The sequence below is a fragment of the Crotalus tigris genome, unplaced genomic scaffold (assembly GCF_016545835.1).
Source record: "Crotalus tigris isolate CLP2741 ecotype Arizona unplaced genomic scaffold, ASM1654583v1 scf7180000024117.2648584, whole genome shotgun sequence".
Classification (NCBI taxonomy): domain Eukaryota; kingdom Metazoa; phylum Chordata; class Lepidosauria; order Squamata; family Viperidae; genus Crotalus; species Crotalus tigris.
In genome coordinates, this window is record NW_024100394.1 from 2450974 (window position 1) to 2468868 (window position 17895).

At 38.0% G+C, this 17895-nt stretch overlaps 1 protein-coding gene across 1 annotated transcript in view; it reads right to left on the minus strand.

The window, feature by feature from the left end:
* The window catches only part of CSMD1 (CUB and Sushi multiple domains 1), a 510216-nt gene that overhangs the window by 338762 nt on the left and 153559 nt on the right, over positions 1-17895 (minus strand). Inside the window, exon 3 of the mRNA XM_039322597.1 lies at positions 13-90. Within this exon, the coding sequence (XP_039178531.1) occupies positions 13-90 (78 nt within the window). The remainder of the gene's footprint in view (positions 1-12; positions 91-17895) is intronic.

The following is a 17895-nucleotide window of genomic DNA, read 5'->3' on the forward strand; positions in this document are numbered from 1 at the left end:
TGACAAACTTACAAAAAGAATTCTTGTGATTGTTTTCTTTGTTGGGCAACATCTTGACGCCTCTCGATTTCAGCTCAATTGCCTTTTTCACTGTAAAAGAAAACAAACCATGTAATTTTTTTTTCATATTGGAAGAAATACCGCACTCAAGATCTATTCAAGTTAATATGGAAAGGTATCAGTGTATTTGTCCGTAAGTGAATGTTTCATTTTATCATCTTTTAAAATGAAGTTTTAGTGAAACAATTTTTCTTCTATCAAAAATTCTCAATTGTTCTACTGTTAACTTGCAGAATATTCATTTATGGTATGTGAAAATGGATTCAGATATTGGAATGAATTGAAGTAAATCATGCTGTAACTTATTATTTCTGTATAAGTGATCAACAGGAAGAGCTGAGGAATGTTCTTATGTGACATGTCTTAAGCAAGCAGCTCAGTGATTACATGGAGCTTAAGAGAAACATTAGCCAAATGAAGCCTGTATTTCATCAATCCCTTTTCTGTAGGAAAAAATTCTCAGTGGAGAAGGAAAGATGATGAACTACCCAATATAAGACAAAGTTACTTAAACTTTTCCTCCATTTTCTGTGTTTCACATTGTGCCCAAGTTTCTCTTTAAACATTCCAAACTTACAATGTTTATTTAAGCATTTTTATCCTGCTGTTCAGCCAGAAATGCTTTTAGGGTTAGCATGTAGATCAATAAAACAATAAGGCAGCCTAAGAAATCATCCTTAACCATCTAAAAGATACTTCACAAAAAGAAAATGGGAGCCATTCTATACATTGAGAGTCCTTTCAGTGCCAAGGGGAATAGACACAAGATGTTCACAGTAATAATTTGAATCTCTGTAAGGAGGAGTTGCTTGTTGGAAATAGTGAATTGAACATATTAATCCAACCCATTCTCTAGCCCATGAGATAGTTCTCTATTTCCAAATACTCCATTTCAGAATTAGTTTTTTTATGGAGCAGAAATTAATCTGTATTTATAATCATCTACAGCTGGAATCTATGCTGGGGATGGCTTTTGATCCAGCAGATTTAAGAAGCAGGGATAAAGATTTCTCCTGTTTATCTTTCCTTTTCCAGCCTTTCTAGTGATTCCTCCATCTTTTTCTGAAAGTTTCCAAATTCATTTGATAGGGTTCTCTGGCTTTTCAAAAAAAAATTTTAATTTTTTTTAAAAATCTGCTTCTACACTTATGTCAGCTCAACATATGCCTGCTTAAAAAAAAAAAATCTGATGTTCTGGTCTGATCCAGCAACCATATCTTTTGTGCTTATCCTTTATCAGAAATTAAGCCAAGGAAGAGCCAAACAAAATGCATCTGTTTCAAAAATTATCTGAATATATTATCAGCTGTAGTTATAATGTTTAATATTTTCTGCATCTCCTTAATGCTGACCCTGATAATCAGATGCTGACTTATTAATTGCTCTAAAGCAATGCTTTGCTTGAATTAAGAACAATTAGTTGACTTCACCATTCTAAGCCATGAAGCATGTTCCTATTTATCCATTTGTATATATTAATTAATTATACAACATTTTTTTCTTTTCTTTCTTGTTCCTGTTTAAAGAGATAATGTGATAGTAACTTGTAAAATACTAGTCCAATATACACATTCCATATTTGCAATAACTGAAAATGAGTTGGCTAATATATAGATTTCAAATGGCTGCATGGTGTTGTAATGGTAAAAGGTCCTCCCCTACACACATACGTAAGCTGCATTCATTACCAAATCTATGTGAATTAGAAACCAGTAGCCCATATGAATATGATAGCATGGCTAGCATGCTAATCTAGTAGGAAGGGATAAGTAGCCATAAGGTCACTCAGATGGATTTCTCTAAAACATTTTAACCCCAAGTTGTAATCTACACTTTCTGCTTTTTTCCTTTGTTTTATCTTTGCAATGGAGTAGGTCAAGAGTATATATGCTGTGATTCTGTTTTTGCTCAGGGATGCTCAGCAAAGTGCTCAAGCTTTGCTTGGAAATATTTTATATATGTACAAACATATAAACACACACACACACAGACATATATATATATATATATATATATATATATATATATATATATGTATGTATGTGTGTATGTATACATATACACATACACACAAATATGCACACATACACACACACACACATACACACACATACATACATATATATAAAAAGGGGGGAAGGAATACGCAAGCTTTAGGAGCCTGCAGCGGGGGGATAGATAATAGCATACGCACAAAGAGGGAGAGGAGGTAGGGAAGTAAGTAACGGAGCAGCAGCCTGAAATAACATCAGGAAAACAGCCAATACACAGTTTAACCTATTAGGACCATTGAATGGACCAATGATGAGGTCCAGGAGCCGTGCGCAAAAACTGGCCAACACTATAAAGGAGACTCCCATTGACATGTTTTAAGCCCTGGTGATGTCGGTAGTTGACCGATGAAAGCTTGGCATTAGATTAAACGTTTTTAGTTTAAATTTTTTCCTGGTGTTCGTGTTTATTTGTTTTTATAATATGACTTCACCCAGGATTCATGTTTTTAATGAAATTAGAAATATATATATATATATATATGTATATATATGAAAAAGAGAGAGAGAGAGAGAGAGAGAGAAATACAGAGACTTATTGATTACATGCAAATTAAGTTATGTTGTATCTTCAGAATGATTTGATTGCTTTAAGTGAACCAGGTTTTGGGCACAGTGGTGTAACAGAAATAGTACCATAGTCCAAAAAATTTTTTGCCATAAATTTCTTCCATTAGAAACTTAAATTCATCCATCACAGATAGATACACAGCTCCTTATTTCCACCGTGATGTCCAAGTTGGATCATTATATTGAAAGCTACACAATCCCCCCTCCTCCAAAGTATACCAAGTCACACCAAGAAGTGGATGTTCCTTGAAATATCTTTCAGGATCATTTATGAAAGCAGCAGTGTAAACATCTTCTAATATCTTAGTTGCAATGGGAAGTTGTTTTGAACATATCACTGTTGGTAAACCATTTACTAAAGTAGTTTCTAGATATTGGTTGATGTATTATTAGTTATACTGGGGTCCTTTTGTGCAAGTTGCTTTCTAGCAGGTTTTCAAAATAGCAAATCCTAGTAAACCTTTTGAAATGAATGGATGACCCTGGGATGTCCCATTAAAAAGCCTTTGAAATCAGATAACTCCATTCTTTGGGGATAGGGAAGAGGAGAAAGCAATGCTGACAGTTTCCTTCAATGCGCTTGAAATTCCCAAATGGCTATTAATGATCTCATTACTGAATTTCATAGGAGACATGAAAGCATTATCACCTTTTTAGATTGTTCTCTCTATGTGAGGCACAGAGAGTGACAAATTACAAACCTTCAACATATTTCCTTCCATCCCAATTGTCTGGTTGTCTATTACCTACTGAAATGGTCTTTCTTAATTGTTAATGGTACTTTTCAGCCTTGTTTCCTGCTTTTTCCTGATTATCAGCATCAAAAACTCAAGATGACAATCTGCTTCAGCACTGTTCTGGGCTGATAACGCTATACAATAGTCTTCTCAGAAGGGAGCACAGCTTTGATAGAATAAAATTTCCTTCATCCCCAGCTTGTTGGGGCCCTTTGTAATTACTCCACATATATATAGAGGACCAGGTAGGGAGGCTGCTCACCGCCATTTCATGTCCCACCCTGTACAAAAATAGTAATTATCACTAATGCACAGATACATAGGTAGTTCTCGACTTACAATGCTTCATTTAGTGAATGTTAAAGTTACAATAGAATTGGAAAAAAAGTGATTTATGACCATTTTTCATACTTATGACTGTTGCAGCATTCCCCATGATCACATGATTAAAATTCAGGTGCTTGGCAGCTGACTCATATTTATGACTGTCGCAGTGTCCTGGGGTCGTGTGATCACCTTTTGCCACCTTCTGACAAGCAAAGTCAAGGTGGAAGCAAGATTCACTTAACAACTGTGTTACTAACTTAACAACTGCAGTGATTCACTCAACAATGATGGAAAGAAAGATTGTAAAATGGGGCAAAATTCACAGTATATATATTAGGCTGTCCTCTGAAAAAAACATTTAGGGATAAATAGAATATTACTATCTGCTTCAAAAGACATGTTACTGCATTCCTTTTCAGAAAAGCCATAAAACAATTTTGAGCAATACTAACAGCCACCTTCATAAACCTGGACATCAGAAAAACCAATTTTATCAAGCAGTCTTTCGTGTAGCTGCCATGAATGTACATAATTTGCCATCATTGTTTTTTGTCTGTTTTTCCCCTTTGTCTGACTGCTATTATTATATTAAATGAGAGAACTATATCTCTCTTCTGCTTTTCTGATGCTTCTAGATCAATATGTATGCTCCTATACTCAGATCACACATAACACCATATGAAAATTGAAATAGTCCTTTTGGAAATTTTTATTCATGCAGCTGAGTGAAAGAACATGTCCTACTCCATTCCTGTTCAGTGAGACATTTGCTTTGCCACACGTGACATTTTTTCTTGATTCAGCACTAGCACTATATTAGTGTTTCCAAAACCTCATTCTCCTTAGGCAGCCAAGCTGATCGTCTTTCGGCTCAGCTAGGGCACCACTCAAATCACACACATTTTGTCTTGCCTCCCAACATTGACATCAGAATTTATGAGCAGATTTCAAGGACAACCTTATCGACAGATCCAGTTTTAAACCCTCTAGTCAATTTCTAATTTGCCACACTATCTCTATTTTTTTTTAAAAAAAAAAATCTAGCTTGTTCTTGTTTGTGTATGCAGCATGCACTAAATTCTTGCCTTCTTCTAACTCCTAGTCCCTGGATTCAAATAAGCCACATTTCCCTACAGACTCACACACAGTTTCACCAGAGTATCTTAAAAACATGACATTAGCTGAGAAAGACATTTGCTGCGAAATGCTGTGTCGTGTCATTTTCCGAGATAATGGAGACAGCAGAATACTATAGAAGAGAAAGAACTGGAGAAGATAACAAAATACAAAGACCTGAAAATAGAAATAGAACGACTGTGGCAAAAGAAAGCAAAGGGAATACCAATAGTAAAAGATGCCTTGGATGCAATCCCAAACTGTCTGGAGCACAGCTTGAATACCGTCAGCATTGACAAGATCACCACCAGTCAGTTGCAAAAGCTAATTTTGCTCAGAACAGTTTATATCCTGCAACATCCTTTTATATTATTCAACAATAACATCTGTGAATGAAGGAAAATATATGTGTCCCGGGATTATGTTTCAGGATCCAATCTGGGTCGGTTACCGGGACCAGAAGTTTAGTTTTCTGAGCTTTCAGACTTGTGCTGGAGCCCATCCTGAGGGAAGTTCTCTCCAGTGGTGGGATTCAAATATGTGAACAACTGGTTCCCTGTTTGGATGCCGCTTCTGGAACTCCATTCTGGGCCTGGGCAACAAAAAATTAGCTACCGGTTCTGCCGAACTGGTGCAAACTGGCCGAATCCCACCACTGGTTCTCTCTCACCAGAACATGTCTCTCTCACCACATTCTGGTGAGACAAAAGTTCCCTGAGGACTGACCTAGATTGGATCCTGCAATAATATCTGCCTATCCTAGGTCCTTGGGAGTGATTTGTAAGGGGATAAAAATGCCAAATTCAATGCAAACATCTGGCTCACTGTACAACCAACCATAATATATTAAATGTTGCTTGATTTCTTTTGGACAGTTATTTAGGTTCAGAAATTTAGGTTCTGGAAGAATGATGTCTTCATGACCAGGCAGCTGTCAATTTATACTAATAGCTCAGATCATTTGGGAAAAAAGTCACACATACAGTAGTATATCCTGAAAATTTGAGGCATGGAATTGAGACAAAGATATTTGGGTTGTTCCAAAAGCTGCTGAAATTCAAGTGATAGGGCATTAAGCAGATGACAAATGATTACTCTTTCTTCATTGTTCCCTGGAAAGAATACTGGTTGACATTTGCTTCTTCTCAGCAGTCCAATGTTAACTGAAGTGAAAGCCACCAACCACATTGCCTACTTCAAAAATGCTTTGCAAAGATTGAGGAATGGAAATAGTGTTGCTACTAAAAGTCAGTTGTTCATACTACCTTATCTTATCCTCAATATAACATTCTGCCTTTCCTCTCTATGGTGCAGAGACTGCTAGAAGAGGAGCAATTATGTTGGGGGAATACGAGCTGTTTCAGTAAAAGGATTTATGCCTATACTAAGACATAAGTGTGATGCATGAAATCTCTATAACCCACACATTACCCTAGCATCAGGTAACCTTTGGGTTCCTAAGGATATATTAGACACATACATGCACATTTATAAATGTATACCCATGCATAAACACATCCACTCAACTACATAAAAGATCCATTATGCAATTCCCCTAACCCAGGGGTAGGCAACCTTGGCTCTTTTATGACTCATGGACTTCAACTCCCAGAATTCCTGAGCCAGCCATCCTGGCTTAGGAATTCTGGGAGTTGAAGTCCAGCAGTCATAAAAGAGCCAAAGTTGCCTATCCCTGCCCTAACCTCTGGCCTTCATTGCTGAGTATTACATTGACATCTGGGCATGTGTATGCAAGTCTCATAATTTATGGTTTCATCCCAGTAAACTCCTAATGGTTAATTCCTTCTCACCTGCTTTTGTTTCCTAACATCCAACTGAAAACAAAGAAAAATGGCATATTAAAATGCTGAGTAATCTTGTTGCATTGGAAATAGCAAAGCCCAAGAAACATTAATAAAATTGGGACAGAAAAAATACACACACATAAAGACTTTTATTTATGTAAAATATTAATTAAAATAAAGTGCAATTTCCAATCACATGCATGTATGCGTGTGCACATGTGCGCGCACAGACACACACACACACACACACACACAGAGAGAGAGAGAGAGAGAGAGAGAGAGAGAGAGAGAGAGAGAGAGATGGAGTTTTAAAGAATGTTTTAAAGGATGTTTCATTGCCTGATATCATAAGCAATGCTGGCAATTAATCCCTTTGTATGGAATTAATTATTTTATCCATGGCCAATGAAGTCTGCAAACTGCCTGACTCTTTAATATCCAAACACTGCTTCTATCAAATGTTGGTTGACTCAGAATAATGAACCAGGAAGTCTGTCAAAAGGGCACACAATATTCAGGTACTCTTGCATGAATACAAGGGTTTCCTGCAAGGTCTGGATGGCATTGTTAGTTCAGTGCAGAAATGAGAAGCATCTCTGAAGAGTTCCTGTCCACCTTCTGCACTGCACTTTCCAATGTTCCTGATCTACAGGGCAAATTTATGGGAAATGCTGGGGGAAGATGACTCAAAAAGTACTGCCTCCCTTTCCTTGAGCAGACATGAAAGTCCTTTTTCCCAGCTTGTGGTTCCAAGCCATCTTCTACCTGAGCAGACTGCACTTAGCAGGCAGGCAGGAATACAGGGTTCAGAAAACTTTGAAGAGAAAACTTCCTAGAGGGTTGGAGAATAGCCCAAGAAAAAGGAAAAGTGGAACCAAGCCTAGAATTTTTAAAAAGGAAGTAGGGAGAATGATAACATGTTTCTGGAGGGTTTGGGGTATTATTTCTTCCTGGCCCAGCACTGAACAAAGAAAGGGCTATGTCTGATTGTTCTCTTGCTACAGGTAGTCCTCTACCTACAACCTTTCATTCGGTAACCAATTGAAGTTACAACAGTATTGAAAAAAGTGACTTATTGCCGTTTTTCATACCTATGACTGTTGCAGCATTCTTATGGTCACAATCAAAATTTGGACACCTGGCAACTAGCACATATTTATGATAGTTGCACTGTCCCAGGTCATGTGGTCATCATTTGTAACCTTGCCAGCTGGCCTGACAAGCAAAGTCAATGGAGGAAGCCCGATTCATTTAGTGATTTGCTTAATAACTATGGCAAGAAAGGTTGTAAAATGGAACAGAACCCATTTAACAACTGTCTTGCTTAGCAATGGAAATGTTGGGCACAATTGAGGTAATAAGCTTAGGATTATCTATATTTGAATTGATGTGTGCTTTTTATGTGCGTAAAGGGAATTTGTGTACTTTTGCTTTAGACTGTTCAGCCTACATGTTTCAGTACCATCTTTCCCTGAAAATAAGACCTGTTGTTGCTGCTGCTGTTGTTGTTTTTATTATTATTAGTAGTATTAGTATTTGCCTTCAAAAGATGCACCAGCTCTTATTTTCGGGGGGGGGGTGTCTTTTCCACAGTCTCACTTCATGGCAGCAGCACTAATAGCCCTGCCCAGCCAGCCCACTTCTTCTGCGGCTAAAGGAAATGCCTCTGCAGCTAAGAGTGGAGCTCCAGATTGATGTGCCCAGTGGCCCCCAGCCTGCATTTCACCATCAGAGGCTTTCTGGAAAGCCAAGAACCAAGCTACAGATTGAATCTGTAGCTCAAATCTCTGCTGCACAGGCCTTTCCTTAAGGCCTCTGATGGAGAAATGCAGGCCAAGGGAGAATCTGGAGCTCCATTCTCAATTGCAGAGGAATTTCTGAAGGCCTTTGATGGCAAAATGCAGGCTGGGAGGAGCCATAGAAGACGTGGGCCGCTGAGGTGAGTCAGGTTACGATTCATGGGAGGCCTGGCTACAATGGTAAGTGAGTGCAGGACTCATGGGGCAGCTCTACCAACCACCCCTGCCCTAGCTTGATTTTTAGGCATGCGCCTCGCCCCAAAACTAGGGCTTATTTTTGGGGTAGGACTTATATTAGGCCCACCCCCCAAAACCAAGCTAGGGTTTATTTAAAGGGTAGGCCTTAGTTTCGGGAAAACAATGTAGTTTTTTAACAGCTTGTTCTTACATACCTGAGTGGTGCTGTTCACATTTAAGAAAGCTTTTTTTCAATTGTGTAGTTAGAAGCTGTCCAGGGCTCAGTCCCTTAGTAGACAGCAAAATGACAAAGAGAAATTGTCCCTGAGAGCTCCCTATCCCCACTCTGCTGGGGGAAGATTTCACAGCAGGCTTCTTTAAAATAAATCAGCAAAAGAGGTAAAAGGAATCCCGCTGGGAGATCTCATGCGAGGTCAGCTCCTCCGACTCAAGACCAGCTTCTATGTTACAACAATTACTACACTGCTTATATAATCAATGAGTAACAATAATTAAAAAAAAAACACAGCATGTGTAGATTTAAACAAATGCTTTCTCATCATTGAACTTGCTTTCTACTTTTGATTGTCTTTGAAAAAGTAAAACATATTTCAACAAGTAATTTGTTTTCACCCACACTTTATCACACAAAGCTATAGTGAATAGCCCTGCAGTGAATGACTCATAAGAAATTTGCTCTGATCTAGTAGATGATATTACAATAAAGAACATATACATTTACTGAAATGCATGGATTGTGCCCTCCAGCTAAAATAAATGGGGGCCTAAGTACAAGCTCTGATCTCAGAGTTTAATTTTCCTTCTGTACATAGGCTTTTCTTACTGAAGAGTTTCAATAAATAGGTATGTAATACAGCTTTGTTTAGATGTAGCGTTTGACTTCAGAAGTATTAATTGGTTAAAGCCTGAATTTGTCGAAGTAGTCAAACAAAGGAGGGAGGTAAAAGCTGATGTATAATGATTCAAACATTTTAATTGGCAACAATGAATACGATTTAAACAAGGGAATGCTTTGTATTTTGTAGTCTAGGAATCACCAATTCTAGACTTCTGGTAGTCCTTGACCAAGGACCATAGCTGATCCCCAAATTTCTGTTGCTAAGCAAGGCAGTTGTTAAGTGAGCTACTTTCCATTTTACAATCTTCTTTGCCATAATCATTAAATGAATCACTGCATTGTTAAGTGAATCATGTGGTTGTTAAGCTTGCTTGTTGGGAGCTGGCTGGGAAATGATGGTCACATGACCCTGGAACAGTGCAACTGTCACATGCCAGTTACCACATGCCTGAATTTTGATCATGTGACCATAAGGATGCTACAATGGTCACAAGTGTGAAAACCAGTCATAATCAGCCACTTTTTTCAATACAGTTGTAACTTCCAAAGGTCACTGAACTAACAGTTGTAGGTCGAGGACTATCTGTAATTGTTGCAATGCTAAAGTGTGTTTAAAATCTATGGAAAATAATTGGGGTGCCTGTCTTCACTGGCCAGGCTGAAAGCAAAGTAAGTGAATTATTAGCATGTATATGCACACTTAACACTAGTACTGCTATAACCTTCTTTGATAAGATCACACTTGGAATACTGTGCCAGTTTTGGTCACCATGATACAAAAAGATGTTGAGACTCTAGAAAAGAGTGCACAAAGATGACTAGGGGGCTGAAGGCTAAAATATATGATGAATAGTTGCAGGAACTGGGTTTGGTCTAGTGATGAAGGCAAGGACTAGGAGTGACATGATAGCAGTTTTCCAGTGTTTGAGAGGTTGTCATAAAGAATAGCGCAATCTATTCTCCAAAGCACCCAAGGGTAATTACAAGAAGTAATAAGTGGAAAATTATTAAAGAGAAATCCAACCTAGAACTAAGGAGAAATTTCCTGACAGTGAGAACAGTTAATCAGTGGAACAACTTGCCTCCAGAACTTGTGGGATCTCCATCACAGAAGGTTTTTAAGAAGAGATTGGAGGGCCATTTGTTTGAAATGGTATAGGATCTCCTGTTTGAGCAGGAGTTTGAACTAGAAGATCTCCATGGTCCCTTCCAACTCTTGTTATTCTGTATTAGAGGCTGTTAATGTTGAAATAAATACAATATTATAAGAAGCAGTTAAAAGAACAAGGAGCCAAACTTGGCAAACAAAGCTGCGATTAGTTTCCCATTGCCCAAATATAAACAATAACTAAAGAGCTGATGGCTTGCCAGGAAGACTTGGATTGCATCTAAGGTTGAAAAAGTAGGAAAAAAACTGGTCAGATTCTCATTTTTATGGCATAAATAAATAGAAGCCATTAAAGATATGTTTGTAGCAGTCTGCTCTGAAGTGATTTGTGGCTGAATCAGTCTGCCTATTTAAGCAAAAGTTAATCCATTTTAACTTTTATGTAAACCTCTCTAGAATATTTATGTACGTACAGGAAAATTGATCTCTCTTGTTACATCAAAAAATGTTCTGAGAAAGAAAGTGAAGGTTCATGATAAGCACATTGACTACAAGAAAGCCATTGGAATGAATGAGAAACTAGGTTGAAAACTGGTAAGTAAAGGAAAATGGTAAACAGACTTTTATCACAAAGTGATAAAACAAAGGAGACAAACAAGGTTCTCCCTTTTCTCCTTCTTCATTTCTCTGGCATTAGAACATTTACTGGGAAGTTAGAACTATAGGAATTAAATTAGCAAATTAAAAAAATAAATAAATGCATATGACCTTCTGTTGACAATTATTCTTCCAAAGGAATTTCTAGAACTGATAATGGAATATATACAGCAATCTGGCTCAGTATCAGGATATTAGATTAATAAAATCAAGACTCAAATGATTACATGGAATTTACTTGAAGAAAAAAAATACAAATACTGCTGTTTAATATTGCTGTTTAAAAGGTCAAGAACCTAGGAATTTACTTAGCAGAAAACAACAAAGATTCATTTAAGAATAATTATTCTTAATGGAAAAATATAATGGCAGATATTTTAAGATGGAGAAACTTTAACAAAAATTGCAGCAGAAAAAAAAATGAATAGCTTCCTATATCAAATAGGAAGTGAAATGAGTAGCAGACACGAATAATTGAATTTATTCTCCAAAGAAAGTTGAGGGTTAAGCTTTAGATTTTATAAGATCTGAAAAAGGGAGATGGATTGGCAGTACCAACCTATCAAACCAACTACTTAATTTGGGTGACATAGTGGATTATATTATTTTATGGCTTGACTATGTCTGTTGAAGAAGAAGGGTTCCCAGATGGTTTGCAGAAAAGACTTTGGTTCACTACATGCATGCAACTTATACAGAGATCATTAATTTTAAGCAGAACATTAAAAGTATGGGATAAAAGAGAAAAAAAGGATTAGTTCACATTTGTCATTCTTTGCTTCAATATTAAATATTTATATTCAAGAGAATACAAAAAGATTTGACCAGTGGAGAGATGATAACTCATATAATCTGCAAGTTTTAAAAAAAAAGTTAAAGTCTTTTATATTGATGGTATTACCTAGTATAGTAATAAAACGTCTGCAAGAAAACCACCAAACTCAGAAGGCACCAAGGACTCCACACTTCGACCCTGTGTTACAAATATTCTCTTTTACTTGCACCTTTTACAGTCTTTAGAATGGAATGGAATGGAACGGAATAGAACAGAACGGAACGGAACAGAACAGAACACAACAGGACAGACCACAACAGAACAGAATAGAGCTGGAAGGGACCTTGGAGGTCTTCCTTTAGAATGGTCAGAATTACCTCACTGACTTTAGTAACCAGACAGGTTATATTGTTCTAAAGAATTACAAAAACAAAGCAGCATATTTTGACTAAATGTATAAAACCTATCATACAAAAGTCAGAACATTTGTAAAGGCAATAACAAGTTCCTGGAGAAATATGATTTAGAAACAGAACAAGTTAGAGTCTATGATTAAATGGATGCAGAATTTTAAGTTAGTAGAGAATGGAAATAACTATGGAAATAAACATTTTTGCCCAGAGATGATAATGACAATGAAGATTTAAATATTAAATTTACAATGAATATATATTAGAGAAAACTAGTACAATATTTTAATTTGACTGTATATTATTCTAGCAGTAATTGCTAAAATTGATAACTCATTTTTTAAAATTGTTAAAAATATACTAATTAGGTTAGAGTAATTTTTAGTATTTGGTGACAATATTGTAAAGCCAAATAATTCTGGAAGATGATTTATTATAAAGTGAAGTAGAAGGCTGAATACACAGTACTTAGCTGTTTTTTTCTTAAACATTACCAAATATTATATTCTCACTAAATATACAGAGGCAGCACTGTACATGGTAAAAGCTACCCAGAATATTTTATGCTTTTCATTGGAACTCCATATCAGTTATGAAAATATACTTCAATTTTTTTCAATTATATTTGAAAAAAATCCATATACAGAATTCAATGGAAGCCATTATGTATTGAAATTCTAATTTTACAAAGGTATTACCTAGAACACAGGTCGGCAACCTGCGGCTCCGAAGCCGCATGCGGCTCTTTGAGCCTCCCCCTGTGGCTCCCAGCCTCCTCTGCCTTTGCAGAGAGAGACAGAGACAGAGAGAGGCAATTGCATTTCCCTGCTTCTCTCTCTCTCTCTCTCTCTCTCTCTCTCTCTCTCTCTCTGTGTGTGTGTGTGTTGTGTGTGTGTGTGTATGTGTATGTGTAAAAGAGAGTGCACTCACAGTGTTCTCCGAGGAGCTGAAAAGCTTTCTGGGCGGAGCTCCTCCCTTTGCTGCGTCTCTGAAGGAAGCAGGACGCAGGAAGGGCAGGAGAGAGCTAGCTAGCCCAGCTAGGCTGACTCAGGAATTCTGGGAGTTGAAGTCCATGAGTCATAAAAGAGACGAGGTTGCCTACCCCGGAGGTTGTTGGACAACAGCTTGAAGCTTGCCAGGTGAGCAGCAGATAGGAGGGGGGGGAGAAAGAGAGAGAGAGAAAGAGAGAGAGAGAAAGAGAGAGAGAGGGAGAGAGAGAGAGTGGGGGAAGAGGAGTGGCAGACCAAGGGCAGATAGAGAGGGAGGGAGAGAGAGACCCTTTTGACATCTAAAATGAAGATAACACTGCATATATCCTTTTTTTACCTTTGTGTGTATGTAATTTTATTCTCTTAAAGCATTCTCTTGGTGATCATTGTTTTAATAGTATGGATATTCCCAAGAGTCATATTTTTACTTTTATTTTTAATGTGTGTGTGTGTGTGTGTGTGTGTATGTGTGTATGTGTGTTTTGCGGCTCCCAGTGTTTTGTTTTTGGTGGGAAACGGGTCCAAGTGGCTCTTTGAGTGTTTTGGGTTGCCTACCCCTGACCTAGAATAAATTATTCTGAACATTTCATTTTTGTGAAATTATGTCAGGCTTAATATAAGACTGCAGGTGATACACTAGCTTGAATGCCAATATGACATATCTATGGTGTTAGATTCACTGAATATGGAAAAAGGTTTTGACATAGTTCAAATAATTTTTGGTTCAAGTATTGAGGAATTTTGTTTCCTGTAGAATGCTTTATTTGGATTATGATTTTTATCTTCTGTTAATATAGTTACCAATTAAATGATTTCACCAGTAATGAAAATGCATGTGAAATATATCAAGAATGTCCTTCATTTCCTAATTTTGGCATGCCTAATGAGACAAGCTTATGAAGTTAAAATAATTTATTTGGTTGAGTTTGAATATGCAAAATATTTTAATGATTATTAGTAAACTTTGCCTAAAATATAAAGCTGACACAGTTATCTGCTTAACTTTTTATTTATCCAATACATTGGGGTAATTCAAATATGTCAACTGGAAAAAAGATTCGGATGGTTGTAGAGAAATGAAGACTGTTCTCAGGTGTTTAACAGAATCAGGTAATTCTGCAAAATATAAAGTATCCAGTTTGGTGGATAAAAACCTTTCATAATACCCAAAGAATATTAAGAGGTAGCTGAAGATACCCTTCATTTATATGCATTGAGAGCTTATGCACTGGAGACAAATTCCTTGTGTGTTCAATCACACTTGACTAATAAAGAATTCTATTCTATTCTGTTCTGTTCTATTCCATTCTGCTCTGTTCTGAAAATGAATTTTACATCAAGATTCATATACTGTATACTGTGTTTCCCTAAAAGTAAGACCTGGTCTTATATTATTTTTGCCTCCAAAAGAAGCATTAGGTCTTATTTTCAGAGGGTGTCTTATATTTTTCGTGACACCTGCCTTGCCTTGTGGCAGTGGCACCAAGAGCCCCATCCAGCAGGAGCCCGCATGGCTGCTGGCCTACTTCTGCTGTGACAGCTTGCGGCAGGAGGCCGTGTGGCACATTGCATTGCTGCTGCACAATGAAGTGAGGCAGGTGGGGGAGAAGGTAGAGCTGCCCCATGCATCCCGCACCCGCTTCCTTCAGGCCTCCAATCAGCCAGGCCATTCCTTGCTCAGTGACCTTCCCTTTCACTCCCCTCTGAGCCAGACTGCCATGCTACGGAGGATGAGCGGGGTAGGCCCAGTCTCCCTCCACTGTTTCGGAGCCAGGGGGGAGTGACAGTGAAATGCTCCACTGCAGCTGTGCACCACTGGAGGGGCTTTCTTCATGCTTCGAGATCTTTTTTTTTTTGACAAGAATTTGGAAGGTCTGACTGAACTTTTTTAGTCCCACAAATTCCGTTTTCCTGCACCAGGAGAAAAACATGCCAGTGCTGGAAAGCAAGTTAGTGAAGAAATTTTTTGCTTTCGGAAAGAGGGAAGAGCTGGGCGGTAGTGCGCCAAACTCTGCAGCAGTGCCAGGAGGAGAAGTGGGACTGCCATTTCCAGAATGGAAAAGAGAGGGCAGCAAGAAAGTGCTCTTCTCTGCTCTGCATCCCTGCACAAAGCTGCTTCGCTCCCTGTTCTCTGTTCTCTCCAGTGGCAGCGACGGAGGGCTGGCGGAGGGAGGCAGCAGGGGAGGCTTGTGCTGCCCAGTCATGGTGCAAGCCAAGGGAGAGTTTGCAGAGAAGGAGGTGGTGGCTGCCGCCGAGCAGATGATATGTGGGGTGAAGCATGAAGAAAGCCCCTCCAGTAGTGCACAGAGGCAGCGGAGTCTTTCACCATCACTCCCCCCTGGCTCCGAAACAGCAGAGGGGGACTGGGTCTACACCACCCATCCTCCATAGCATGGTAGTCCAGCTCAGGAGGGAAGTGAAATGGAAGGTCATTGAGCTGGGGGGGGCCCTGAAGGAAGTGGGTGCGGGGTGCATGGGGCAGCTCCAGCCCCTCTCCCATCTTCCTCACCTCATTGTTATGGCAGAGGCGCAATGTGCCTCATGGCTTCCTGCCCCATTGTGGCAGCAAGGTGGGATGGAGTGGGTGGAGTTCTAATTAGGACTTATTTTGGGGATAGGGCTTATATTAGGCCCATCCCCAAAAATCAGGGTAGGTCTTTTTTGGGGGGTAGAGCTTATTTTTGGGGAAACATGGTATTATGATAACAATATTTGTATTCGTTCCACTTAAAGAAAAACCTGTAAAGCAAAGGAAAGCTGAAAGTAAGCATAGTTACAGTTTCATTTAGCAACCGCTTCACTTAATGGCTGAATTGCTGGTCCCATAGTGATCCACTATGGTCACTAACCAGCACTATCAGTATATTTTGCTACATATGTTATGGGCAGCCGTATTAAATCCTTGTATTAGTACTAAGGAGAACCCACAGGATTAATTTCTTATAATGTAGCTGCTTTTTCTTTACTTACCTCTGGGTATGGGGTTAAAAAAATTACTATAGGAAGGCAATTATTTGTGGATTTATTAACCTTGTGAACTCTAAAGCTTCCTCTTTCTGTAATGTATTTCAAGATGGTCAGTGATTAATACTTATATGTTATTTATATGTAAGGGTAAAAATTTATACCTATGTTGTATATAGCATGTTTAAATGTGCGTTATATATGTGTACACTTTTGAGAGCAAGCAACTAAATTTCATTTTAATGTGTATGCCCATCTGGGACTGTTAATATGTTTTCACTGAATCTCATTCATTCATTCATTCATATCCCGCCGTTTTAATTTTTACAGTTAAGATGCAAACATACCTTCCTCCTTTTGTTTCACCCACAACAACCCTGTGAAGTGTGTTAGGTTGAGAGAGTGATTGGCCCAAGGTCAGCCAGTTGGCTTTCAGGCCTAAGATGGGACTTGAACTTCCAGTTTACATGGGATTTTTACACTGATGCACAATGTAAAATGTAAATGTAAAAAATGTAAAAAAAACAACAACAAGACCACCAAAAACCTTAAACAGATGATGGGAATTTGCATGCAGAATTTAGCCAATAAGGGGACAGAGATAAATTTCTGGTTTGGAAAATCATGAAAAACTGAAAGCAAAAACAAAGCAGGGCTGACAGAGAGATCTAAGAGAGACTGGTCTATATTATCCGGTAATAATTATGGGAGCTTAATTGAAAATCTGAGCCCTATATATTATTTGTATTTACCTTCTGTTTACGTCTGTGTAACAGCTTCTTAATATATGAGATCACTTGAAAAGATTCAAGATGTTATTGCTGTGACTATGCTTTTGCCCATAGCTCTTCCAATTATATTGTCCTACCTCAGTCTTGAAATCTTCTGATTCTGTTTCCTCAACACAATAATTAGTTTTTTTTCTGCCAAAGTTGTAAAGACAATGCTTCTTATAAAGCAGAAAAATCACATTTGACTGCCGAATATTTCTACTGATTATTATCACATGTTTGTGTGTCTAGGAAAGAGTGCAAACTCAACAAACAATGCCAGACAAATCAGTTTTATTTTGAACATGTTTCAAATGAAAGATAAAATTTGTGTCTTGAAAGTAACCAACAATAGGTATCATTTCACTTTCAATTAGCTACAGAACTACAGCATATGAGAAGCAACATTAAATAGAAGATAAATTCTCAATATTACAATTTTCACTGGCAAGTGCGGCCTACAAAAGCACAGCCAGAACAGTAGCTTAATCTATTTTAATCAATCTTTCAAACATCTAAACTAATCTTGGGCAGCCAGTTTAAGTCAGATGGCTTGCTTAGGACTATTAGCCCTACAAGTTGCTACAATATGCTTCTTTTCACATAAAGAAATAATGAAATAATGATGCTTGGTTCATCAAATAGCAATACAAAGATTGCCATCTATCTAAAAAGACTTTGCATAGTCATAATCATCTCAAATCCGACTCAGTCATTGCTG